Source organism: Hyla sarda, chromosome 1 (genome assembly GCF_029499605.1).
Source record: "Hyla sarda isolate aHylSar1 chromosome 1, aHylSar1.hap1, whole genome shotgun sequence".
NCBI classification, from domain to species: domain Eukaryota; kingdom Metazoa; phylum Chordata; class Amphibia; order Anura; family Hylidae; genus Hyla; species Hyla sarda.
Genome location: NC_079189.1, coordinates 546,135,859 through 546,161,942, shown reverse-complemented (window position 1 = coordinate 546,161,942; position 26,084 = coordinate 546,135,859). Strand labels below are relative to the sequence as shown.

The 26,084-nt window shown below is 41.8% G+C and overlaps 1 protein-coding gene across 3 annotated transcripts in view; it reads right to left on the bottom strand.

The window, feature by feature from the left end:
• LOC130292572 (uncharacterized) overlaps positions 1–26,084 on the bottom strand; it is a 105,023-nt gene that overhangs the window by 39,549 nt on the left and 39,390 nt on the right. For 2 of the 3 annotated variants that reach the window (XM_056541569.1, XM_056541570.1), the window contains exon 2: positions 18,671–21,094. The exons of the other annotated variant lie outside the window; for it this stretch is intronic. In XM_056541569.1, the coding sequence (XP_056397544.1) occupies positions 19,675–21,003 (1,329 nt within the window). In that variant the 5' untranslated portion in view covers positions 21,004–21,094 and the 3' untranslated portion in view covers positions 18,671–19,674. Of the gene's footprint in view, positions 1–18,670; positions 21,095–26,084 lie in introns of those variants that run through there. 3 annotated transcript variants of the gene reach the window in all.

Genomic DNA, 26,084 nt, shown 5'->3' with positions numbered 1-26,084 from the left:
GGGGCTTTAATTTGAGGCGGAATTCTGCAAGCGGAAAATCAGAAGTGTGAATGGGAGTGCGGAATCCCATAGAAGTCTATGGGCTTTAATTTGAGGTAGAATTCGGGAAGCGGAAATTCTGCTGTGTGAATAGACCCTGAGGGGCCAATGCAAATGGCGGTATTACAGCACCATTTTGCACAGAGCACTGGGCTCTGCTGTGATTATGAGCCCTTAAGAAAAAAAAGGGCATCTTAGAGAGCTATATATGAAAACAATAGGAAACAATAAGGGTTAAGTTAACCTATAAAGAGGACCTGTAACCACCTTAAAAAAAATTAAAATTTTACTAACATTAAAGGGGTACTCCGGTGGGGAAATTTTTTTAAAAATCAACTCAGCTGCCAAAGTTAAGTTGTTCTTTTCTGTCTAAATGCTCTCTGATGACACCTGTCTCGGGAACTGTCCAGAGTAGAAGCAAATCCCCATAGCAAACCTCTTCTACTCTGTGCAGTTCCTGAGACAAGCAGAGATGTCAGCAGAGAGCACTGTTTCCAGACAAAAAAGAACAACTCAACTTCAGCATCTGAAAATTATTGGAAGGATTAAGATTTTTTAATAGAATTAATTTACATATTTGTTTAACTTTCTGGAGCCAGTTGTATAAAAAAAATATATAAATAAAAGTTTTTACCTGGAATACCCCTTTGACTACATATATTTTAAAATAATCCGAAATTTTGCAGTTTCCATTCTGGCCACGAGGGCTAAAACTAAGCTGATACTAAGGCTAGGTTCAGACTTAGACATTTCTTCCTGCAATTCCGCTTTGAAATTGCAGGCAGAAATTCTGCTTACTAAAATGTACAAGCTAGTGAATGGGTTTTACGTTCACCAATTCACACTTCTGAATTTTTGAAGCGGAATTTGTGACCGGAAAATCAGCTTTAAAATATCCACCTGAACAACGGTGTTGCTCATTCTTCAGGCAGATAAACTCGCAGAACACATTGCAGTCTATTGGGGACCTCAATGTTCGCACTGTCCTAGCGCCAACTTGGAATCTCTAGACAGAAATTTTCCGTTTTGGGTTTCCACAGTCTGAACCTAGCCTAACTGTTCTGCATAGAACATTTTCCAGCAGTGCTCCCTTTATCAACACAGACAGGAGAACAGTGAAAGCTGACACCATGACACTGGATACCCCACCATTCACAGCAGAGATCAGACTTCCCTGTAGAATGACCTCTAAAAAGGTCATATGGAAACCCCAGTAATGTTTCCAATTCATGTTAATGGGACAAGTCCTGTCTATGTTTCTCCATGTCCACTGGTCATGTTGTAAAGCATATCTCGAAATGAAAACAGCTAAGGAAAGATGGCAGGCCCCATAATATTGTACAAAAAATTATATTAAAATAAAATAAAAATGCGGTGACACATTCCCTTTAAATGTGATTTTTCTCCTACCTATTAGAGCAATAGGACTGGGATGGTGACTGCAATCTTCCATCATCTCAATGTTTATGACTGCAGAATGAAATCAATGCTAAGTCATAGGTTTGGTGAAATATTGAAGTGCACTTTTCACTCTCACATATGTCACACTACAGCCTGTAATAAAGCCAATGAATGAAAAACTGTCTTATTGTGGTTTCCTGTATTGGAATGTAAATGAGTTTGGTATTGATTTTCATACGCAGGCTCAGGTCACCATCATTAGACATTCAGATGAGGTACAGCTTGGGATGCGCTACATTAATAAGGCAGAAATACTGTACATTGTAATGATGGGAATAATATCAGCCGTCACTGTAATCCCGAAATAATTAACAGCGCTATAGAAAAGCCATGCCTTTAATGACTAGCAGCACGGAATATAGATGGGTTCATTATATGTACATAGGCTTCATCACTCCTAAAGAAAAGTGGATGTATAGGGCAATTCTTCCAGTCTAGACAATAATAATAGGCTTGTTGCTTTTCAAGGTTAGCACAGTTAGCATAAAAGTTAGCATTTTTTTTCCTTTATGCCCGGGGTGCCAAAATTAAAATAATAAACCTTGACTTACCTCCCACCTCTTTCCCCTCCATCGCTGTGGTCTCCATTGCTTAGTTTCCTGCTTTTGGGGTCCAACATGTCACACTGCTGCTTAGCTAATTGCCGGCCGGAGTGATGTCCCACCTTGACCACTGTTAGGCTGAGCGGCAGGGTGATGTATTGATCCCCAGTCTCGGTCTTTTTACTGGTGCCCAGACCCCTTACTTGACACTGCCAATCAGTCTATCACCAGCTGAGCAATTAGCTGAGCGTGTGACGTGTCAGGCCCCAAGAGCAGGAAAAAGATCAGGCAAGGGGATGCAAAATTGATTACAGCGGCACTGGGGAGAGGTGAGAGGTACGTCAAAGTTTAATATTTAATGGAGGCGGATTGCAGTCATGTCTTATATTTTTGTGGAATTTGGCTGTGAAAGCCCATTGAAGTCAATGGGGCTTTTTATTGTCTTCACTAAATGCGGATTTTGTGCAGATTCATGCGGAATTCATGCGGACAAATTCAGATTTTTCTAACTTTTATGTTATTAATAGGGGGTTAAAAAAGGACATTTTTTAAAATTATATTTACCAAACCTTTTAAGATGTCATAGCATTACAATGCTTCATTGTCATACCAAGTTTTAAATGCCCTTTTTTGAGCTGAAGGCACACTGGTTAAAAAACTCTGCTTTATACATATATAATAGATAGATACAACTTGGATTCCCACTACAGAGCAATACAATAATCACCAAAATTTAAGGTCATTTCATGTTTGACAAAGTAATACCGGGAAGTAAAAGTCCTCAAGCATTAGGAGGTTCCTAAATACGAGTGTAGTGGAAAAGTACCCGGCAACCATGTCAGACTTCTCTTACAGGAAATTCTTCTTTTCTTGTTTTACACTTTACAAACTTAGTTCACCTCTTAATCTAGACAGAGGGTTACATAGCCAACATTCTTTATTCGTCTTTGTTAAAATGCTGGCTTTGTCAAGGTCCTCATCTGCCACCCTATTAAGTAAGAATGTGCAATGTTTACTGTAAAGAAATGTGATTTCAACAATGACACATTTTGTTTTTGGATAATACTCATTGTTTGACCTCACGGGCTGGGGTTTTTGTTTATAATGTCTGCTATTACCAATCCAAGCTTGAGGGTGTCAATACAGACAGAGGGGGGATTTATCAAAACATGTGTAGAGGAAAAGTGGAGCAGTTGCCCTCAGCAACCAATCAGAATGATTCTTCAATTTTTAAAAATTTAAATGGGCACTGTCAGATCCAAAAACATTTTATATGTTGTTACTTATTAAAATTAAAGACCTTTTTTAATATGGTTGTTTAATATTTTTTTTTTATATTTAATAAAGAAAATGGCCACTGAAAATCCCACCACTAGGAATCTCCATACCTACTGGGACACTAACCAGTCCTGCATCAGGCTTGTCCATTAGTCATGGACAAGAGATGACTCATGAACAAGGCTGCATGAGCAGACGCACCAATCATCTCCCACTACCACAAGGACGGACACGTCTTCTTCCCCTGAGAGGATTTTTAACACTGATGGGCTAATGAAAAGAGGGATTTTGTTGCCCTGCCCTGGTTACCGCCTTCCTCTCACCCATCCAGAATTGATCTTCCTTACCTCTCCCGGGTCCTTCTTCCGGTGTGGGATTCCTTATTTAGCTCCTCAGATCTGCCCACCCTGGTCCACTCACCCCCTTTTCAGTAACCCAGCTCTTCCTTCTGATGCAAAATTACTGGCCTTAATGATTAGTGAATCAGCTTTGCGACTCCGGCTTCGTGATGTCACTTCAGGTATTGCTTTGTTAGCCCTGACATCCTTTACCTCGGCGCCACCCGGAGGTTGGTTCACATATGAAAAGCTTTGGTGCTACTTCTCTTCTTTCCTCTCTAAGGAACAGCTCCATAGGCCACTTACACCCTTTGAGCAGATGTGGTTCACATATGAAAAGCTTTGGTGCTACTTCTCTTTTTTCCTCTCTAAGGAACAGCTCCATAGGCCACTTACACCCTTTGAGCAGATGATTTTTTTGATTTATAGAGTGCTGTGTAGTTCAGTTGAAAACCAGGTCAAGCCCCCATACTTACTTAAGTGGGAGTCTGATATGGGGTATAAATTCACCATAGATGATGTTTCTCGTATGTTTCTTTTGACTTATAAGGAGTCTGGTTCTTCCAGAATACAAGTGAAACGCGTTGCATCATGGGTGCATAAACCTTAGTCCCCCACCCTTGTGTGTCTTGCGCCTTGAATACCGTCGACACGTTGGAGGTCCCTTCTTTTGTATCGATTTGGACGTGTAGTGGCTGCAGACATCTAGCTCTGCTACCCTTTTCCATTGTTACACTTGGCAGACTGTAACTTGATGTGGTAAGCACCACCTCTACCCGATATATTTCACTGTATTACACTACGGAGCGCTGTCTTTCTTTTGTTACACACCAGTTTATGTCCTCGAAGGAGTCCGCACTTCTAGCTAGTGTTCACTGCCATTGACTGTTACCTGTGGACTAACGTCCACTTGACCAAAACGCATCAGATCTATGTGACCTTCCAGCTATGTGGATACTGTTTTAATAGTTTTTGTTGCAATGAAGGCTAAAGTTTTATAGGACTTATCCTTCAGAAGTTTTTTTCTTCATGCTCTTCATATCTTTACATTAGGTCAGTTTCACATGGCGTATCAAAGGCACATTTTTGTGTCAAAGTATGCCCAAAAGACCTGGCTTGAGTGCGGGTCTGATGACCCAAATTGACACCTGTCAGTTCAACTTTTGGCCATTACACGGGCACAAAAATACGGCGGTAATATGCAAAATCACAATGTAAGGAACCCCCAGTATTTATTCTTTTACCACTGTGCCAACATGTGGACTTCACCGCAGAGGGGTGACCCTGTCTATTACCCTCAGAGCAAACTTCAATAAACACCATCTTCTATATGGAGTAGTTCAGCACTTTCAGTTCGGCGCAATTTTGCACAACATTTTTCAACATTGTTCGCCTGTTTCGAAATGTATATTTTAAAAATATGCAGAAAAGAATACATACCGTATATACTCGAGTATAAGCCGACCCGAATATAAGCCGAGGCCCCTAATTTCACTCTAAAATCCCAGGAAAAGTTATTGACTCGAGTATAAGCCTAGGGTGGGAAATACATCATCCCCCCTGTCATCATCCAGACCCCCGTCATTAGCACCCTCATCATCATCACCCTGTCATCATCCCCCCTTCATCATCACCGCCTGTCATCATCCCCCCTTCATCATCACCGCCTGTCATCATTCCCCCTTCATCATCACCGCCTGTCATCATCCCCCCCTTCATCATCACCGCCTGTCATCACCCCCCCCTTCATCATCCCACACCCCCCCTTCATCATCCCCTTGTCATCATCCCCTTGTCATCATCCCACACACCCCTTCATCATCCCCTTGTCATCATCCCCACCCCCCTTCATCATCCCCTTGTCATCATCCCCTGGTCATCATCCCACACCCCCCCTTTATCATCACCACATGTCATCATCACCAAATGTCATCAGCCCCCCCACCTTCATCATCACCGCTTGTCAATGTCTGATACAGTGGTCTTCAACCTGCGGACCTCCAGATGTTTCAAAACTACAACTCCCAGCAAGCCCAGACAGCCATTGGCTGTCCGGGCTTGCTGGGAGTTGTAGTTTTGAAACCTCTGGAGGTCTGCAGGGTTGAAGACCACTGCGGCCTTCGACATCATCCAGCCCCATCTCACCCCCTTTAGTTCTGTACTCACCTCCGCTCGGCGGGACGTTAGGGTGCGCTGGTCCTGTGCTGCAGGACTGTCCGGTGGGGAGGGGTTAGTGGTTCCGGGCTGCCATCTTCACCGGGGGGCCTCTTCTCCACGCTTCGGGCCCGGAATAGAGGTGTTGCCTTGACGACGACGCAGACGGACGTTGGTAATGAATGTCCCTCTGCGTCGTCGTCAAGGCAATGTGACTATTCCGGGCCCGAAGCGCGGAGAAGAGGCCCCCCCGGGGAAGATGGTAGCCTGGAATCACTATCCCACCGGACGACCTCCCCACCGGACAGTCTTGCAGCACCGGACCAGCGCACCCTAACGTCCCACCGAGCGGAGGGGAGTACAGAACTAAAGGGGGTGAGAGCTGGATGATGTCGAAGGCCGCAGTGGTCTTTAACCTGCGGACCTCCAGAGGTTTCAAAACTACAACTCCCAGCAAGCCCGGACAGCCGATGGCTGCCCGGGCTTGCTGGAAGTTGTAGTTTTGAAACATCTGGAGGTCCGCAGGTTGAAGACCACTGAGGGCGGAGAGTTCACTCGAGTATAAGCCGAAGGGGGTGTTTTCAGCACGAAAAATCGTGCTGAAAAACTCGGCTTAAACTCGAGTATATACGGTATGTGCAATTTGTGTCAATAAATTTTGTAAATGTAGGCCATGTATAATTTTAATTATATATTCAGTTTATTCATAGATAGCTAGATAGAAAAGACATAGATAGATTAGATTAGAATAGATAGATAGATAGATAGATAAATTGAATAGAATAGTTTATTCATAGATAGATAGATATGACATAGATAGAATAGAATAGAATAGATAGATAAATAGATAGATATGAGATAGACAGATGAAGATAAAACTACAGCACTTCAGTAGAATTAATAGTGAAAAGGGTGAATTTATTCCATCCAAAAAGAGACAGATAGATAGATAGATAGATGTTCTACATGACGCTTACGACTTAAGATCTCTCCCAGGCAACTCATGTCACACAGAGGTTTATTGCAGATTTCCAACTTGCATTGTAATGCAATGGTTGGATGATTCCAGGAAACACTAACCAGTAACTCGGTCAGTTCTGCATACTTACACAGTCAAGTATTTTACAGCAAATAACTAAGCACTCCATAACAAGTAACTGGATTTTTATTGTCACAGTATTGCTCAGACTTGAAAGTAATGACTTCAGTGTTGTTGTGAACATTTAGGGATATAAGATCTATGGTATACTTTACATTTTCTCAGTATGTGGAAACGAAGTATTAAAGGAGTTGTCCAGGATTGGGAAGAAAAATCAGCTTTTTCCAGAAAGAGGGCCATTTTTGTTCATGGGGTTTATTTTGTATTGCTTCTTAGTCCTATTTAAAGGAGTACACCAGTGCAATAACACGTATCCCATATCTAAAGGATAGAGGATAAGTTTTAGATTGCGGTGGGTTCCAGTGGTCTGAGCCCCACCATCTAAAACAAACCCCTATCCTATAAATAGGAGATAAGCTTTACTGCACTGAAGTACTCCGTTCGCCCAAGCACAGATGTGTCACCCTGTTTTCTAATACTGGACAAGCCTTAAAAATTATCAAAAGCATAAAGTTACGTTCACATGCATCAGATTTGTAGCAGAAACTTTCGCAACAGTCCCAATAATCAGAATAAGGTTTGCAGAAACCCATACATTGCCCGTTTAGGGTTCCTACACACAGGACAGAGAATCACAGTTCTACTGAACCCATTTAAGCTATCTCCACCCTCTGCTTGGTGTTTGAGCATTGTGGTCCCTAGTGTTCTTTTGCGAAGGTGTGCTGTATCTGATGCTTTCCTGTGTATTGACCGTTGTTCTACTTTCCATGTGCACTTGTTCCTTCCTGCACGTCCAATCTCTTCTGTTTATGACCTGGATTGTTGATCCAGAACATGTGCCACCTGTCTTGACTTTCTTGCCTGCTTTGGACTCTGCCTCTGCCTAAACCCTGTGTCACATTGCCAGCCACTTCCCACACTGGAACCAATGTGGGAAGTGACCTGGTACCCTCTAGCAGCAGAAGTCCAACTTGCGTATCTTGGAGTGGCATAAAAGGTAAAAACCTAGAGGGTAATTAGACTTCTGGCATACCAGGTCCACATTCATTGCCTATTAGCATTTTCATAGCACACCTCTATTAGATAAGTTGCTACTATGCAGAACTAGATTATCCAATTTCATTAAATGATACCTGTAATATTGCTATGGTGGCAAGATAAGTTTAAAGCTCTTAAGTATTTCCATCATTCTTATTATCTTTGAAGCATAATTTTGTAAAGTCACTCAAAAAGTATCTTCTAAGATATGTTCCTTGCATTTACCACATTATCTCTCGTAGGAACAAACAATCAGAATTGTTGAAATTTAACATGCCCAATCCTTTTTCTCTCTAACATCTGCCATCAAGGAGAAGCGCAAAGGCCCCTATACATGTACGGCTAGCTTTAGTGTGACTGGACTATGAGAATGGGAACTGATTTGGAATTAATCAAATTCATTCCAAATTTTCCATAACAGATCAGGTTTTTGGTGCTTCACTTCCTCAAAATCGTACAGGAGCAGGAACTCAACATCAATCAGTGATTGACCCTCTGCATCTCACAGATTGGACGTCCTGGTGAGGTGGTACTTAACGCACCAGGACGTACATTTACGTCCTAAGCATAACCGCGGGCATCGGAGCGATGCCCGTGTCATGAGCGGCTGATCCCGGCTGCTGATCGCAGCCAGGGACCCGCCGGCAATGGCCGACGCCCGCGATCTCGCGGGCGTCCGCCATTAACCCCTCAGGTGCCGGGATCAATACAGATCCCAGCATCTGCGGCAGTGCGCGATTTGAATGAATGATCGGATCGCCCGCAGCGCTGCTGCGGGGATCCGATCATTCATAACGCCGCACGAAGGTCCCCTCTCCTTCCTCAGTCCGGCTCCCGGCGTCTCCTGCTCTGGTCTGTGATCGAGCAGACCAGAGCAGAAGATCACCGAAAACACTGATCTGTTCTATGTCCTATACATAGAACAGATCAGTATTAGCAATCATGGTATTGCTATGAATAGTCCCCTATGGGGACTATTCAAGTGTAAAAAAAAATTTAAAAAAATGTAAAAGTAAAAAAAAAGTGAAAATCCCCTCCCCCAATAAAAAAGTAAAACGTCCGTTTTTTCCTATTTTACCTTCAAAAAGCGTAAATTTTTTTTTTATAGACACATTTGGTATCGCCGCGTGCGTAAATGTCCGAACTATTAAAATAAAATGTTAATGATCCTGTACGGTGAACGGCGTGAACGAAAAAAAAAATCCAAAATTCCTACTTTAATACATTTTATTTAAAAAAAAAATTATAAAAAATGTATTAAGTTTTTTATATGCAAATGTGGTATCAAAAGAAAGTACAGATTGTGTCGCAAAAAATTAGCCCCCATACCGCCGCTTATACGGAAAAATAAAAAAGTTAGAGGTCATCAAAATAAACGGATTATAAACGTACTAATTTGGTTAAAAAGTTTGTGATTTTTTTTAAGCGCAACAATAATATAAAAGTACGTAATAATGGGTATCATTTTAATCGTATTGACCCTCAGAATAAAGAACACACGTCATTTTTACCATAAATTGTACGGCGTGAAAACAAAACCTTCCAAAATTAGCAAAATTGCGTTTTTCGTTTTAATTTCCCCACAAAAATAGTGTTTTTTGGTTGCGCCATACATTTTATGATAAAGTGAGTGATGTCATTACAAAGGACAACTGGTCACGCAAAAAACAAGCCCTCATACTAGTCTGTGGATGAAAATATAAAAGAGTTATGATTTGTAGAAGGCGAGGGGGAAAAAATGAAAACGTAAAAATTAAATTGTCTGAGTCCTTAAGGCCAAAATGGGCTGAGTCCTTAAGGGGTTAAAGGAGATCTGCAGTAGTAATTTTTGTGAATCCCCTGTGCCCGGGCTGCAAAAAATAACCAAGCAAACTTTAACTCACCTCCTGATGCTCCCCCGTTTTGCCGATATCGGTCTCCCGGCGGGGTCCAGGCTCGTTACATGACAGTGCGCTCAGCCTATCACCTGCCGAGGTGGGACATTGCTGTGGCTGGTGATACACTGAGCACAGTACGACTCATCGTCCCCAGGAAGCAGAAAGAAGACTGGCACCGGAGGACCAGGACACTGATATCGGCGCAACCAGGGAACGTAATTGAAAGTGAGTGTTATGGAGTTGGATGTGGATTCTCTAACCTGCGTGGCTGATGACTCGGACCGTATTGTATCCCCCACTTCCCTGCTGGATCTTCAGTGCCCCTAGCCTGAGATTAAGCGTTTCTTAGTTTTTTACAGAAGAAAAAGAAGGAAAAGGACCTCCATTAGAGAGGAAAACTAAGGAATTGTTTGATGCATATGTCTTTACAGAGGAAGAGGTTCTATGTCTGCTTTCTAAAGTGAAGACAAATAAATCACAGGGGCCTGATGGGATACTCCCAAAATTAATTAAAGAGTTTAGTGGTGAGCTAGCAAAACCGTTAACAGATTTATTTAACCAATCAATGGTAACAGGAGCTGTCCTGGAAGATTGGAAATTAGCAAATGTTGTGCCCATTCACAAGAAAGGTAGTAAGGAGGAATTAAGCAACTATAGGCCAGTAAGTCTGACATCAATAGTGGGGAAATTAATGGAAACCCTACTAAAGTATAGGATTGTGGAACATCTAAAATCCCATGGATTGCAAGATGAAAAACAACATGGGTTTACTTCAGGGAGATCATGTCAAACAAATCATATTGATTTTTTTGACTGGGTGTCTAAAATAATAGATGGCGGAGGGGCAGTAGACATCGCATATCTAGATTTTAGTAAGGCTTTTGACACTGTCCCACATAGAAGACTTATCAATAAACTACAGTAATTGAGCTTGGACTCCAATATTGTTGAGTGAATTAGGCAGTGGCTGAGTAACAGACAACAGATGGTTGTAGTCAGTGGAGAATATTCAGAGCAAGGTCTTGTCACCAGTGGGATACCTCAGGGATCTGTACTGGGACCAATATTGTTTAATATCTTCATTAGCGATATTACAGAAGGTCTCGATGGTAAGGTATGTCTTTTTGCTGATGACACAAAGATATGTAACAGGGTTGATGTTCCTTGAGGGATTCACCAAATGGAACAGGATTTAGGCAAACTAGAAGAATGGTCAGAACTCTGGCAACTGAAATTTAATGTGGATAAGTGCAAGATAATGCACCTGGGGCGTAAAAACCCTCAGGCAGAATATAGATTATTTGACACAGCCCTGATCTCAGTATCTGAGGAGAGGGATTTAGGAGTAATTATTTCAAAAGACTTAAAGGTTGGAAGAAAATGTAATAGAGCAGCAGGAAATGCTAGCAGAATGCTTGGATGTATAGGGAGAGGTATAAGCAGTAGAAAGAGAGAAGTGCTCATGCCGCTGTAGAGAACACTGGTGAGACCTCAATTGGAGTATTGTGCGCAGTACTGGAGGCCGTATCTCCAGAAGGATATAGATACTCTAGAGAGAGTTCAAAGAAGAGCTCCTAACCTAGTACATGGATTGCAGGATAAAACTTACCAGGAAAGGTTAAAGGACCTTAACATGTATAGCTTGGAAGAAAGAAGAGACAGAGGGGATATGATAAAGACTTTTAAATACATAAAGGGAATCAACATGGTAAAGGAGGAGAGCATATTTAAAAGAAGAAAAACTACCACAAGAGGACATAGTTTTAAATTAGAGGGGCAAAGGTTTATGCAGTAATATCAAGAAGTATTACTTTACTGAGAGAGTAGTGGATGCATGGAATAGCCTTCCTGCAGAAGTGGTCGCTGCAAATACAGTGAATAGACATTGTGATCATTGATAAAGAGACTGAGGTCTCAAAACGCGTCTGATGTTGGCAAATAAAGCATTCGATTTCCCACTGAATTGATGTCATAATATTGGATCGTGCCTCCTAACCCAGCCTTTTTCCTCGTCTCTGCACCTGCTTCTACCTGTATACCGATCGACGTGGATGCTCCACAGAACGACTCCGGGACGATTTATACTTGATTTATGCTGTTAAGGTAGTTGTGTATCGCACACAACTCCGGAAGGGGAGCAGGCATTTTTTTCCTTGTATTCTTGTCATTTATACAACCTCATGCAAACATACTGTCCCATGGGAAGCTCTGCTCTTTGTTTTTCTTAACTAGTTACATAGAAAATGGTGTCAAGAAGTAACATGTAAAAAAATGTATTAAATGCCCTTTGATCATTTAAACTAATTTAGCATACCTAAACATTAGCAGCATACAAAATAAAGGTGTACAAAAATGGTTCACCTACACCAACAATCATAAATTTCCTCCACTAGTTTTAGTGATGAAAGGCAGTCAGGTCCAGCTGGGTGCAGATTATACAACATCTTTATTGCCATTTTTACCTTGTGGCTTGTACTCGGAGTTTGCACTTGTTTCTGTTTGTGCCGGACAGTGAAGGTATTTCAATAAGGAGTCTATGTTTTATCTGCACCCAGCTGGACTCGGCTGCTTTTTATCACTCCAAATTTGACATGCATAGTGGAGGAAGCAGTCAAAACAAGGCATCTGGTGAGTGTTGTTCCTTTCATGGCTGTATCCACTATTTTTACTTATGTTCATGAACGTGAAGCCAATATGAGAGATATAAATACAAATTTAATTGATTTAATTACTGTCTAGGCTTTTGAAAGGTATTTTTAGATAAGAATTGCAACACATGAGACTGGTACTTGCTGGCAGAATCATCTTGTTGCTTGCAGACTGATGTATCTGTCACAGGTGTACAGCAAAAAATAACATGGTACCATGTAAGCCAGAAAAATCCTTGTGACATTCAATACATTAGTGTCAAACAACAAAAGTCTTATAGGAGTGATAATACTGCAGTGGCAGTTTTTGAAAAAAAACACCAAAATAAAAAAAAAAAACCTGTGTGGAAACCCAGCCTAACAGATAGGAAGACAATTAGGATGATGCCCTAGGAGTGAAGAGATCTGGGGTCAGTCTGGTCCAGGAGTGGCAAAGTGTGTCATTGTAATGGGTTAAAAATCTAGACCTTGTGTCAATAACTGTAATGTTCTTAGCTTAATTTCCCAGATATTCCTCTTTCTGTTACGCTTAAAATTACCTTTCAGTTACGACTTTTAAGCCATTTGCCCTTTGTCCCGGCCTCTTAAAGTGCGTCCAAGTTCCCCTCTAGCTCCTGCCACTGCGATAAAGAAAACAAACCGCAAACTGCATTTAAAAGAAATACACTGCTCAAAAAAATTAAGGGAACACTTAAATGTTTAAGTCAATCACACTTCTGTGAAATCACACTGTCCACTCAGGAAGTAACACTGATTGACAATCAATTTCACATGCTGGTGTGCAAATGGAACAGACAACAGGTGGAAATTATAGGCAATTAGCAAGACACCCCTAATAAAGGAGTGGTTCTGGGGGTGGTGACCACAGACTACTTCTCAGTTCCTATGCTTCCTGGCTGATGTTTTGGTCACTTTTGAAGGCTGGCAGAGCTTTCACTTTAGTAGTAGCATGAGACGGAGTCTACAAATCACACAAGTGGCTCAGGTAGTGCAGCTCATCCAGGATGGCACATCAATGCAAGCTGTAGCAAGGAGGTTTGCTGTGTCTGTCAGCGTAGTGTTCAGAGCATGGAGGCGCTACCAGGAGACAGGCTAGTACATCAGGAGACATGGAGGAGGCCGTAGGAGGGCAACAACCCAGCAGCAGGACCGCTACCTCCGCCTTTGTGCAAGGAGGAGCAGGAGGAGCACTGCCAGAGCCCTGCAAAATGACCTCCAGCAGGCCCCAAATATAATTTAGTCCACTCAAACGGTCAGAAACAGTTCACACTGAGCACATGTGACAGACATGACAGATTCTCGAGACGCCTTGGAGAACGTTCCACCTCATCAGGAGAATGCCCAGGTGTTGTAGGGTCATACGGGCATGTGGAGGCCACACACACTACTGAGCCTCATTTTTACTTGTTTTAACCTGTTGGGGACAACGGGCGCATGGATACACCTTTACATCTTGGTACTTAAAGGGGTATTCCAGGCAAAACCTTTTTTTATATATATCAACTGGCTCCGGAAAGTTAAACAGATTTGTAAATTATTGCTATTAAAAAATCTTAATCCTTCCAATAGTTATTAGATTCTGAAGTTTTCTGTCTAACTGCTCAATGATGATGTCACGTCTTGGGAGCTGTGCATTATGGGAGAATATCCCCATAGGAACTGCACAGCTCCCGGGACGTGAGTCATCAGAGAGCAGTTAGACAGAAAACAACAACTCAACTTCAGAAGCTAATAACTACTGTAAGGATTAAGATTTTTTAATAGAAGTAATTTACAAATCTGTTTAACTTTCCGGAGCCAGTTGATATATAAAAAAAAGTTTTGGCCTGGAATACCCCTTTAAGGACCAAGGGCGTACCTGAGAACCCCCCCCCCCATGTCGGCAATCACCGCAAATCGCCAATCAAATCAGATCAGCGATTCTGGGCTGATCGGGTCTCTGATTCCCCACAGGCGGGGGTTCACAGCAAGTTTCCCGCTTCAAGTTTGAGATGCGGCAAACCCTAAAAACACTTCACTATACTACACTAACCCTAAATAAAGAGTAAAGCACTACATATACACTACACCATTACACTATGCCCCCCCACCCCAATAAAAATTAAAAACGTCTTGTACATCAGTTTTTCCAATACCCGAGCCTCCAGCTGTTGCAAAATAACATCTCCCAGTATTGCCGGACAGCCATTGACTGTCCAGGCATGTGTGAGTTTTGCAACAGCTGGTGGCACCCTGTTTGGGGAAAACTGACGTACAGTATTTTTGGTGGAGGAGGCAAGTGAAATGCTTGCATCTGGGTACACCGCTATAAAAATCCCTAATTTAGGCCTCAAATGCGCATAGCGCTCTCTCACTTCAGAGCCCTGACTTATTTCAAGGCAACAGTTTAGGGCCGCATATGGGGTATCTCTGTACTCGGGAGAAATTGTGCTACAAATTTGAGGGGGCTTTTACCCCTTTTTTTACACTAACATGCTGGTGTTGCCCCTTACTTTTCATTTTCATAAGAGGTAGAAGGAAATGAAGACCCCCAAAATTTGTAACACAATTTCTCCTGAGTATGGAAATACCCCATATGTGGACGTTAAATGTTCTGCGGGTGCTCAACAAGGCTCAGGAGTGAGAGCGCACAATGTACATTTGAGGACTTAACTGGTGATATGCAAAGGGGTGGGTGCTGGTTACAGCAGTTCTGACATAAATGCAAAAAAAAAAAAAAAATACCCACATGTTCCATTTTGGAAACTACACCCCTCATGGAATGTAATAAGGGGTATAGTGAGCCTTAACACCCCACAGGTGACTGACAGATTTTTGAAACAGTGGTCCGTGAAAATGAAAAATGTAATTTTTCATTTGCACAGCCCACTGTTACAAAGATCTGTCAAACGCCAGTGTGGTGTAAATGCTCATTGCACCCCTTGTTACGCTCCATGAGGGGTGTAGTTTCCCAAATAGTGTACCATGTGGGGTGTTTTTTGCTGTTCTGGCACCATGGGGGCTTCCTAAATTAGACATGCCCCGCAAAAACCATTTCAGCAAAATACGCTTTCCAAAAGCCCAATGTCGGTTCCTCCCTTTTGAGCCCTCTAGTGCACCTGCAGATCACTTAACATCCACATAGGAGGAATTTCATTACTCGAGAGAAACGGGGTTTAAAATTTGGGGGGAAATGTTCACCTATTACCCCTGAAAATTAAAAAATTGGGGTAACATCAGCATTTTCACGTCCAACTTCAACACAAAGTTGTCAAACACCTGTGGGGTGTTAAGGCTCACTGTACCACTTGTTACATTCCTTGAGTGGTGTAGTTTCCCAAATAGTATACCATGTGAGGTGTTTTTCGCTGTTATGGCACCATAGGGGCTTCCTAAATGTGACATGCCCCCCAAAAACCATTTCAGCAAAATTCGCTCTCCAAAATCCCATTGTCGCATCTTCTCTTCTGAGCCCTCTACTGCGCCCACAAAGCATTTTACATCCACATATGAGGTATTTCCTTACTCGAGAAAAATTGGGTTACATATTTTGGGGGGCTTATTCTCCTTTTACCCCTTGTAAAAATAAAAAATATGGGTCTACAAGAACATGTTAGTGTAAAAAAATTAAGATTTTGAATTTTCGCCTGAAAAGGGTTAACAAACTTTCTGATTGTCATTTTGAATACGTTGAGGGGTGCAGTTTTCATAATGGGTTCAATTATGAGGTATTTCTAACATGAAGACCCTCAAATTCACTTCAAAACTTAACTGGTCCCTGAAAATTTCAGATTTTTAAAATTTACTTGAAAAATTGGAAAATTGCTGCTATACTCTGATGTCTTCAAAAAGTAAAAACATGTCAACTTTAAATTGCCAACATAAAGTAGACATATTGTAAATGTGAATCAATATATAATTTATTTTGTATGTCTATTTTCCTTACAAGCAGAAAGCTTCAAATTTATAAAAATGCTAAATTTTCACATTTTTCATAAATTTTTTTTATTTTTCCCCAAGAAATGATGCAAGCATCGACAAAAATTTAGCACTAAAATAAAGTAGAATAAGTCACGAAAAAAATATCTCTGAATCAAATTCATTAGAACAAGCATTCCAGAGTTATTAATGCTTAAAGTGACAGTGGTCAGAATTGCAAAAAATGCTCTGGTCCTTAGGGTCAAAAGTGGCTTGGTCCCCAAGGGGTTAAGGACATTACCTCAAAGTTGGATCTGTAGTGTGGTTTTCCACTTTGATTTTGAGTGTGCCTCCATATCCAGACCTCCATGGGTTGATAAATTTGATTTTCATTGATAATTTTTGTCTGACTTTGCTGTTAATTCATTCAGATCTAGGATGTGTTATCTTAGTGTTCCCTTTATTTTTTGAGCAGTGTACTTAGCTACCAACATCCCCCCAAATTTAAAGGGAATCTGTCAACTCTATATCATGCTCCAAAAATTGAGGCGTTGCTGAGCAACAGGACGCACACATACTTCCTCTCAAACTCCTTGCTGCTTTCACTATCAGAATCATTAATTAGGCCTAGATATATAAAAAACTAAACTTTAATAAATGACAAATAAATTTAGACATAGAAACATATAAATATTTTCAAAAACAGTACAGCATTGTGTCTTTCAACCAAATAAGGGACACAAATCACAGGTAAGGTAGGGAAGGGGTAAAGGGTACAGGTGAACCCCTACTCAATAAAGAGCCCTACCTAGTCTGATGTCCTTGCCCTCACTAGTCAATAAGTGTGGACAGGGGTTGGGTAATATGAACATTCCTTTATAAAGAATTCATCAACACAACAGGTTTGTATAGCATCTCGTGCTCCCTTTCCAACGCGTTTCTCCCTTAGCAAATGACTAGGGTTCATCAGGGAATGGAGGAGAAAATCATATAAATATCAAGAATCGCAGATAATGTACCGTAGTAGGGTTAAATCAAGTAATGCTAAGACACAGTTGAGTGGGTCACGACTGTCAAAAGATAATAACAGTCAAGCCTATAAGCTGAGTTCATTAAGCAAATGTGTATAAATCAGTCCATTATTTGATAAGAACGGCCCCTTCCAAAGCGATGCCAGCTTAGGGCCGAAGAAAACTGTAACAATAACAAAAAATATATATACCAATCAGGTTACTGTTGAAGATTCTCACATATAGGCATATACAAAAAAGAAAAAAGGACAAGTACCTCTGTATTAAGTTCACAATGGAACAACAGAAAGGCGAGATGATCCCAGTATAGTTCAGACAGAGCTAAATTGATAGGATATGGATGATCCCAAAAGCTGTAGAGATAAGATTCACCATTGATCAAAAAATATATATAAATATATATAGAGTAGTGTGACATAGTCCCTACACATGTGCGAAAAAAATAATAAAAGATAGCATACCAGGTTCAATTCAGGACCTAGACACGCATGTCGGAAGATGGGACAGTCCTACAGTTTACACAGTGTTGGCCCATCCTGATGCAAGCCAAAGTTCGTCCCTTCTCATACAGTAATTACTGTGAAAGACAATAAGAGCCAAATAGCAACATCGCTCCCAACAGTGTGTACAACAAGCCAAATTAAACGTGCCAGCCTGGTCTAGGAGTCTTACCCTGATAGTAAAGTCCCATAGATGGAGCCGTGATCAGAAGGTAAGACTATGTGTCCCTGTTCATTCGACTCAATGGCCTTCCTAACAATCAAGGATATCAAAGTCAGGCTAAATAAAAGTGCCAACAGAACGGTCAAATCATGTGAGACACCAATGTGGACAACTTACCCCGCCCAGAAAGCTCAGACGCATGGACCCACAAGATGTGCGTGTATAACCTGAGTCCCGCGCCCTTCTTATATCAGTCCAGACAGGAAATACAGAGGAGGTGTGTAACAGGCTAAACACTGCGTTTCCGGCCTGTGGAACGCACTCATATGTCGGCGATTCCCGGCTGATGCTCAATCCATGCTGCTGATATAGTTTAGTGGACTTCCGTCCAGTGATGTAATTACCTGGACTTCCGCCCAATGGAACGCATCCGCGTATCAAAGGGAGATAGTGTGAGACTTTGATGCGGGTCACCGGTGGAACGCAAATGCATATCGCCGGCCTTCAGACAAAAAGTAATAGTTGCTGATTATTGGGCCATATTAGTTTTACGCCCAGTGATCGTATATGTACAAAGGACATCGCAAATAAGTCCAAGTGGCCAATTAACTATCAATATTATCAATCTGATAATTAAAGCGATAGCCACACTTGTGCGCATGCGCCCGATGATAGAATACTTCTATATAGGCGATGCTAAAAATAATGGTGGCTTAATAAGGGCGCATCTCAATATAACCTTAGTGTAATTACATATGTTAAGGTACTTAAGTATAATGCAAAGTGATGAGAGCTATAAAGTAACAAGTAATAATAATTAATGAATAACTCCAAAGATATAATGCATCGTGATGTGAACTCAACTCCAAAGCTACATGGTAAATCATGCTCACTCAACTGTCAATTAGATGGTAAAAAAATACATGGTAGTACCACTACCAAAAAATAAAGATTATTATAAATGCAGGTAATTCAAGATGAACCTGATAATTATATTAGGCTATAGTCGAATAGATTATTACCAAAGGTAGACAAGAATCTGGTTACATAAGGCATCTACAAGGAAACTCCTTGGTGGTCAAGCAAACGTCATAGATTCACTGACAAAGTCAGTGATCTATGATAACACAGGAAAATTTGAACAAATCAAAGCATTGGCCTTCTCCAAAAATGAAATAAAAAAGAAATAAAAAATCCCATGGGTTATATAAACGAGCAAAACGATATCTGCTCATTTAGGCCATGTGGAGTTACCGTCCGAAGACGGTAGATCCACCTGGCCTCTACTTGTAATAGCCTCTTATCGACGTCACCTCCCCTGACATCATGTTTGAGTACTTCTATAGCCTGGAAGCTAATCTTCAGGGGATCAGCCGAATGCTTTTGATTCATATGGAGTGCCACAGGTTTCTCCTTCTTGTGTTTGATATCATTAATATGTTCAAGAATTCGGCGTCTTAGTTCTCTCTTCGTCTTTCCCACATAGCCCAAGGGGCAGGGGCAGCTGGCTAAGTAGATAACTCGAGTTGTCTTGCAGTTGGCATAATTGTAACATTTGTATGTTTTTTGGTCCTTATAGCATTGGAACGTCTTAGATACCCGTACATACCTACACGCTTTGCATGTGCCGCATTTGTAGGTACCACAGATCTTGCGGTCCAGCCACGTACCGGGGGGTCTGGGGGGGGGTGTACAAACTGTGTACCAGATGGTCCCCCAAATTTTTGCCCCTCCTGTATGTAATCATCGGGCGGTCCTCAATCAGTGGACCAATTATTGGGTCAGTTTTTAAAATAGACCAATGGTTAGAAATGACGTTACGGACCTCCCGTGCCGCCGCGTCAAAAGTCCCCACTATACGAATTGGAGGGGGATTTTGGTCTTGATCTCTGGGTTTTGATCGTAATAAAGTAACCCTATCCAGATCTTTGGTCTGAACATAGGCCTGTTTGAGGATCCTATCAGGGTAGCCCCTAAGTTTGAACCTCTTGCGCAGTTCGTTAGCCTCCGAATGGAAACTAGCAGGTGAAGAACAATTTCTTTTAACTCGTAAATACTGTCCTTTCGGTATGCCTTTTTTAAGGGCATATGGATGATGGCTTTTCCAGTTTAGAAGGTTGTTCCCCGCCGTTGGCTTCCGATAGATAGTTGTCTCCACCAAGCTTGTTTCCCCTCGTTTGAGGAGGACGTCAAGGAAGACCAAGGAGTCTCTGTGGATCTCAAATGTAAACTTGAGTCCGATCGGATTCTGATTAAGTGTGGAAACAAATTCTTCAAAACCTAATTGTGTACCTGTCCAAATGACCGCCACATCGTCGATGTAGCGGCCCCAAAAAGAAATGTGTTGAAAGAACTCAAAACCACTCTCCCCAAAAACAAATACTTCCTCCCACCAGCCCAGGAGCAAGTTGGCATAGGTGGGCGCCACTGGGCTGCCCATGGCCGTGCCCCTGAGCTGGTGGAAGAAACGGGAATTAAAAGTAAAATAATTCCGAGTGAGAATGAATTCTAATAAGGTCAAAACAAATTGATTGTGAGGATGAAAATGTGTGCTACGACTGCGCAAGAAGTGGGCTACCGCTTTAATTCCAAAATCATGGGGGATTGAGCTATATAAAGCTTCCACATCGATTGAACATAGGAAGCTATCTCTCTCTAAGGTGATGTCCTGAACCTTCAGAAGCAGGTCCATTGTATCTCGTAAATACGATGGAAGACTAATTACAAAAGGGCGTAAGATTTCATCCAGATAGATGCCCACATTTTGGGTCAAATTCCCGATGCCCGATACTATTGGTCTGCATTTCAGTGGGTCCAAGCCCTTGTGTACCTTGGGCAATCCATAGAATGTAGAAACCCGAGGGGTTTTGGGAAGTAGAAAATCCAACTCTTTAATGTCAATGAGAGACTCTCTTTTGGCTTGTAGTAATATATTCATCAGTTCTTGATGGAAAGCCAAGATAAAGTATATTCAGGCGTCTGTCATGGTATCTTTCTTGTTGCGTATGTTGCCATCTCTTGTACATCATCTAAAATAAAAAAAAACATGAGATACAAAATCCACTGTAATATTAATATATAAAGATCACATCACATTAAAGTAATGACAAGATGGTTGCTAATGGTAACAGACACTTTAATAGCTTATTCGTTCATGTTATATTTAAAATGCCTGGGGTTACCACAAACTCCACATTGAGACCATGGGGTCGTAGGGAGTTGAGTGTGTGGATCCACCGCAACTCCCATTTTTTTTTAGAAGACTTGTACGATCTCCACCGTATTTCAAGGGGGGGATATGATCAAGAAGTGTGAATTTGAGGTCCTTCTCTGTATGTCCAGCCTCCAAACAATGTTTTGGAGACTGAAAGGTCAATCCGTTGTTTTCTTATAGAATACCGGTGTTGATTTTTGCGATTTTTAAAAGACAAAGTTGTTTCTCCTACATAAATGTAGGGGCACGGGCAACTGAGGACATATATCACGTGGTCCATATTACACATGATATGGACTTACACGAGATATGCCTTGATGGGAAACACTTGACCTGTGCCCGGATGTACAAAATTGGGACCTTTTATCATGAATTTAAAATTAATACATTGCCTTCACGGGTAAGAGCCTTTATTCTGTACCATGATAAAAGATTGATGACTACCCTGGTTGGTGGAAATGTCAGTTTTGACCAGTTTATTACGAAGGCTAGGAGGTCTGCGATAAGACATTAATAGTAATGTTTGGAATTCCTGTATGTCAGGGAAACTCTTCTGAATTATGTGCCAATACCTGCGTACCGTGCTTGCTATATTATTTGCACTGGGACTATAGGTGGTAACAAAAGGGATGCGTGTTAGAGAGTTGGTAGGGCTTGTAGTAGAAAGTAAATTATTCCTATCCATGTTTTTGACTTCCTGTTTGCTTTGTTCTATGAGTACACGGGGATAACCCCTATCTCTAAAGTTTTGAGCCATGCGATCCAAAGTTGGTGAGATGTTATCCTCTCTGCTTACTATGCATCGTACTCTCATCATTTGGCTCTTAGGTAGAAAGCAAGCCACATGTTTAGGATGAAAACTATTTTACTTAAGGAGGGAATTACAATCAGTACTCTTGGTGAAGAGATCCGTATGTAGTTTGTTGTTTGAAAGAGAAACTGTGGTATCAAGAAAATCAACAGAGGTGTGGGACCAGGTAAGTGTAAATTGGATGTGTGAATTTATCTGGTTGAGGTAGGAGTGGAATGAGTGTAGTTCCTCTTCACTTCCCCTCCAGATCAAAAATACATCATCAATATATCGCCACCACTTTAGCACGTGGCCAAAGTGGGGCGATACATAGATGGAGGACTCTTCCATGGCAACAAACACCCTCTGTACTGATAATGAGAAAGAAACCCAGTACAGCTTGTCACAGCGTGCGCTCCGGTCCCCTTCCCCGGACCGGAGCTCCCGGTCCCCCTGCCTCCCTGCTCGGGATCCCGGCGCCTCCGGGCAAGACGCGCTGACCGGGAGCACGGGTCCCCTTGTGTCGGGGACGCGGCTGCCGTGGTGGCTCTGGTGAAGACCAGTAACTACTTAGAACCAGTCCTCCAGTACAACCGGCACCATCGCCTCTCTGGTCTAGAGGATCCACTACTAGTCCTGCCGGTACGTGACACAGCTGTCAACAAATGGGCACCTATTCCTTTTGAAAGAGACTTTGGAGAGTTTTTTTTTTTCTGGAAGAGAGTGATTTTACAGCTTTCGGAAGTAAACATTAACATTTCCCATTGCATTACAAAAAGTAGAAATCTACAAAACCAGAGAGAATTCCAACAAAAAATATTGTGAAAAATTGTATAAGTTTTTATTATATCTTCAAAAAGCCTCATTTACTAAACCCAGAAACATTTCTCAAGACATTCTTAGAACTATTGTGATGGTAATCTGCAATATTAGCCTTCAAATAGGAGAAATTTGGGCACTACAGAAACAACAATGAGGAATTTAGCTTTCTTATTTAGAGAACAGAGGAGGTCGTCACATTGCACTGACAGGAATTGAACAGACGGTTATTGAGGAAATGAATATATATTAGACATTTTCTCGTAATGCAATTGCCAACTAAACAAGCAATGGTTCAGCGAAGGTGAGCCTAGGCTGAAAGAAACTATTAGTACTTAAAACAACCCGGACTGTTTTATTATCATTTATACAATAAAAAACAAAAAAAGTTATATGGGAATGTAAAGCAATCGAGAAAAACATGTTGCTTTGGCCCAATAACTATTTTATATTACTATATAAATAAAAGTTCTTCCGAATGACAATAATGAGTTTTCAGTCCTTTGTTTTTACTTTTCAATCCTTTGTTTTCACTTCACATTTTATAGCCTCTTTTTTATATGTCTTGTGGTTGGCCTTGTCGTTCATAACATGTTTGTGGCCTTAGAAACTAGTCTGAACCCCAAGCAGAGACATGGTGACATTCCTAATATAAATAAGCGTGATTCATCATGATGGTAATAGAACAGGTGATCGGATTGTTTCAGTGACCTAATTTGTCCATGTCTCGTAACTTAAAAAAAACAGTGGGTGTTTTTGTAGGAAAGCATTTGAGATGAGCGAATTTTAGAAAAATTAGATTCGGCCGATTCGCCTAATTTTCCCCAAAAATTTGGTTCGATACAAATTTATTTGCGGTGAATCGCTATTAAAAATGGCTATTTCCGGGCTACAGAGAGCCTCAATAGGGGTGTAGAAAACTTTGCCTTGCTGTAACACACATAGGGTGTGTGCTGGGTTAGTCTGATAGCCTGGGGGAGTAGGGTGTAGGGAGTGTAGCTGTGCGGTTACTAAAGGGTGTCTGGTAAACCCTTTCTATTCGTGATGCCAGGGTGTGGGCTCCTCTGTAATGCTTGTCCTACCGCCACCCTTCCCAAGAGCGATAGGGAGGTAGAGAATAATGGAATGTCCACAACCGGAGAGTTTGCTGTAAACAGTTGGAACTTTTACTGAAGATTTTATGCAACTTCACAACAGGAACAGTCTCTACAAATGCAAATTCTCTTGGAGATTGACAAAAGTGGGGGACCTTAAGTTTTGAGTCTTTAAACTGACATGCACTGTTCCACTGGATTTAGGGGAATTAGTTGCGGTCCAGTAGTCACGCTGGCTTTAGCGTGTTCAGAACTCACCCTTTAGTTTTGTGCTGAGCCCGGCAGGTTTTCAGGCCTAGCTTGTCTTTGAAAGTTGCGCAGATCCGTCCTGCTAGTCCGGAATCCACGAGAGCAGCAACCCAAGAGAGAGATAATTGGCTACAGCTCCTTTATATGGGCAGGGGCTGGACTAGAGCTGATCCAATGCAGGTCCAATACTGCTGTCAATCACCTTTACATAGCATTATGGGTAACATGTGACCCAAGGACCTCCAAAGGTCCTCTAACATATCATAGAGGATTTAACATGGTCACATGACCGAAGGTCCTGCGACGCAAGCAAGGTAAGCATGCATGTATATTAAATATACATTATTATTAAATATATACATGTAGAAACATTACAAAATTAGCATAGAGGAGAGGCGACTAGGGGCGGTCCCACCTGGGGAACCCTACCTGAGCGTAGGTACTCTGACTTTGGGGACCACCATAAAAGGTACAGTATGCAATACGGTACCGGGACACCACATTAGTGAAATGATACTGTTATTCAGTATGAAATGCAGATTCTTTTACAAATGTCCTTCATGCCATGAGAATGTAGTGACAAGAGTTACCTTTTATGGATCAAAATTATTTATTAAATTCTATTCCATTTTATTTCAAAATTTGCAAGTCACTTTTCATAAATTATAAAAAAAAAAAAAGTCTTTAACCCCTTAAGGACCCAGCCCATTTTCAACTTAAGGACCCGGGCATTTTTTGCACATCTGACCACTGTCACTTTAAGCATTAATAACTCTGGGATGCTTGTACTTATGAATTTGATTCTGAGATTGTTTTTTCGTGACATATTCTACTTTATGTCAGTGGTACATTTTTGTCGATATTTGCATCATTTCTTGGTGAAAAATTCCAAAATTTGATGAAAAATATTTTGCTTTGAAACTCTTTGCTTATAAGGAAAATAGACATAACAAAGAAATTATATATTGATTCACATATACCATGTGTCTACTTTATATTTTCATCATAAAGTTGTTACGATTCGGCAGGCTGGATGTGGATCCTCTGTGTCAGCGAGGGATTGGCGTGGACCGGTTCTAGGGTTGCTACTGGTTTTCACCAGAGCCCGCCGCAAAGCGGGATGGTCTTGCTGCGGCGGTAACAACCAGGTCGTATCCACCGGCAACGGCTCAACCTCGCTGACTGCTGAGAAGGCGTGGGACAGAAGGACTAGGCAGAGGCAAGGTCAGACGTAGCAGAAGGTCGGGGCAGGCGGCAAGGTTCGTAGTCAATGAGGATAGCAGGAGATCTGGAACACAGGCTTTGGACAACACTAAACGCTTTCACTGGCACAAGGCAACAAGATCCGGAAAGGAAGTGCAGGGGAAGTGAGGTAATATGGACAGGGAGCAGGTGGAAGCTAATTAGGCTGATTGGCCCAGGCACCAATCATTGGCCCTTTAAATCTTAGAGAGCTGGCGCGCGCACGCTCTAGAGAGCGGAGCCGCACGCACCAGAACATGACAGCCGGGGACCGGGACGGGTAAGTGACTTGGGATGCGATTCGCGAGCGGGCGCGTCCCGCTATGCGAATCGCATCCCCGCCGGCAATGTCAGTGCAGCGCTCCCGGTAAGCGGGTCTGACCGGGCCGCTGCAGAGAGAGAGACGCCGCGAGCGCTCCGGGGAGGAGCAGGGACCCGGAGCGCTCGGCGTAACAAAAGTTGACATGTTTTTACTTTTGGAAGACATCAGAGGGCTTCAAAGTTCAGCAGCAGTTTTCTAATTTTTCACCAAATTTTCAAAATCGGAATTTTTCATGGAACAGTTCCGTTTTGAAGTGGATTTGAAGGGCCTTCATATTAGAAATACCCCA